Here is a 2,500-nt window from a genome sequence, read left to right as displayed (position 1 = left end):
GTCAGAGTGACCCCGCCGGGGCGATCCAGTTACCCGGAGTTCAAGTTCGATCCATTAGGTTCTTTTTTTTTTCAGAAAAGAAACGAGAGACAAGAAAACATCTTTGATTACGATTAAAAGGAACAATCTCAAATAGACCAAGATCCAATTTCGGGTCATTTCTTGGTGAACATGATCTGCCATAATCTCTTCGATCCCTTCATTTATGTGCCAGAATAGAGAGAGATTTGGTAGGAAAGTGGAAGAGACCTTTTTGTATATGATAATCAAAGGGAGTGGGAAAGCTGCAGTAATTCTTTGGAAAAGCCCGGTTCTCTTTGTCTTCGAGCTTTCATTCCTCAATCCACTGATTCCTTCCTTCATATACCTCCCCACCAATAGATAGAGACAAATAGGAATAACCGAACCACGTCTACAAAATGCCAGTACCATGCAGCTGCTTCAAAGCCAACGTGATGCTCCTTGGTCAGATGACCAAGATATTGGCGAATACCACATATGATCGAGAAAATAGTACCTATAATCACATGAAAACCATGAAAGCCAGTTGCTAAGAAAAAGGTAGAACCATAAATACTATCCGAAATAGTGAAGGGTGCTTGATAATATTCCATTCCTTGAAAGCCTGTGAATACTAGAGCCAGTGAAACGGTAGCTACTAAAGCGTAAACTGCTCGTTTTTCCTTCCCCGCGAGTATAGCATGATGAGCCCAAGTTACGGCAGCTCCGGATGAAAGGGGAATAAGGGTATTAAGAAAAGGGATTTCCCAAGGATCTAAAACCGCAATCCCCTTTGGGGGCCAAATACCTCCGATCTCTACCGTAGGTGCCAAAGAAGAATGAGAAGAAGCCCGAAAAAGAGCAAAAAAGAACATAACCTCCGATACGATAAACAGAATAAAACCATATCGAGGTCCTAATTGTACGACTTTGGTATGATGTCCTTCGAACGTGGATTCACGTAGAACATCGCGCCACCATACGAACATGGTATATAGGATAAATATGAGGCCCAAACTGAGAAGTGTTGCACCCCCTTGAAATGAGTGCATGTACATCACACCTCCTACGGTTGTTGCCAAAGCTCCGAGTGAACCCGAAATAGGCCATGGACTTGGATCTACCAAATGATAAGAATGCCTCTGAGATTCAATCATAAACCACTTTGCCTCGGTTCTATGTAAACCCCCCTTCACCCCCACCCCCTAAAGTAGTAAAGTAAAGAAGGGCTCTTTGGGGTCTAATTTTCTTTCTATCTGACAGGACAAACAAAGAAATAGGAAGGGATGGTTCTTTCATTCCATTGATAGAAGTCTAACTAGAAAAAGACTCTCTCTATTACTTTGAGAAGAGAATCGTTGGTTTGACCGACGAACTACGTGGGAAAATAGACCTTCTTTCTTTGATTTGAAGCAAGATTTTTTTTAAGTAACAATTCCATTCAGTTCGCTTTCGGAAAACTTGCTGGTCGCGGATTAGTTCGTTCTGCGCCGCCAGCGGCCTCAACCCAAAGGCGCAGGTTGATCTCTCTGGTTGAGGCTGCATTCATTTATTCATATTCAACTTGACACGTGGGAAGGGCTTACTCTACTAGTGGCTCGGCTTGGTCTCGCTCCCTTCCCGCACTATTCCTCCCCACTAAAAAGAGCGATTGAGAATCTCGAGAACCTTTCCGAACGTCTGTCTTCGCGGGGCGATTGGAAAAGAAAGGAGTATTTAATTCTTTTACTGCCTTCCATTCCACTATTCTGATCGAATTAATTGCTCTTCCGAACGACCAAGTCATAATGAGATTAAAAACCGATGCTTCCTTGGCCGTGTGGAACATGGATTAGCATTATGTCATTCCTACAAGTGATGACCCACCCAGGATTGCTATGTACGGACTTAGAGATCAAATATAATATGTTTCTTTCCATTCCTCGTGAGCCACTTATTTCTCCGAAACAAGAGATTAAAGTCATCTTCCTCCTTTTTCCCAAGAAGTCGACGGCGTTACACCATTGGGATACTTCGAATAAACTTGAGTACATATAGGATACACCGGTGCTAAAACCTTTTCTCAAGATATCTTCCAAACAGTTGGGGTCGTTGCTCCGGATCTTGTTCTCCCGGTGTGAAACCAGTTGGTTCCGTAGTTTTAGAATTCTGCTGATCCCAAGTACTCCATCTCCATCATTGCATATAGGAATATAGAAAGTAAAGAGGAAAAGGCATGACCAGAAGAATTGTGTGAAATAAGTGAATTTATCCAGTTGAGGCATTCTTGATTGATTGAGACAAAACGATTCCCTCAATACAGCTTAACTCCGTCAAGCCTGTACGAGTAGTGAAGAAGTATAGAGCACTTTGGTTGGTTGTTGACCAACGGAAAGCATGGGAGAAAGATGCACAAACGAAAAAGGGCTAATAAGGACCCTCATACTAGAAGACATAGTTGATTAAATCGAGAAAATGGAAGAGATCTTCTAAAAGCCAACTCGAACACCCCCTTAAAAGA

General features: G+C 42.5%; 1 protein-coding gene across 1 annotated transcript; it reads right to left on the bottom strand.

Annotated features, from left to right (window-relative positions):
- Positions 1-359: 359 nt before the first annotated feature.
- On the bottom strand, positions 360-1,157 carry cox3 (cytochrome oxidase subunit 3). The gene has a single exon. It carries the CDS (start codon positions 1,155-1,157, stop codon positions 360-362), a length of 798 nt encoding a protein of 265 aa, YP_009241440.1.
- Positions 1,158-2,500: the final 1,343 nt, after the last annotated feature.

Source organism: Nicotiana sylvestris, mitochondrion, assembly GCF_000393655.2.
Source record: "Nicotiana sylvestris cultivar TW 137 mitochondrion, complete genome".
Lineage (NCBI taxonomy): Eukaryota > Viridiplantae > Streptophyta > Magnoliopsida > Solanales > Solanaceae > Nicotiana > Nicotiana sylvestris.
This window is presented reverse-complemented; position numbering and strand designations above follow the sequence as displayed.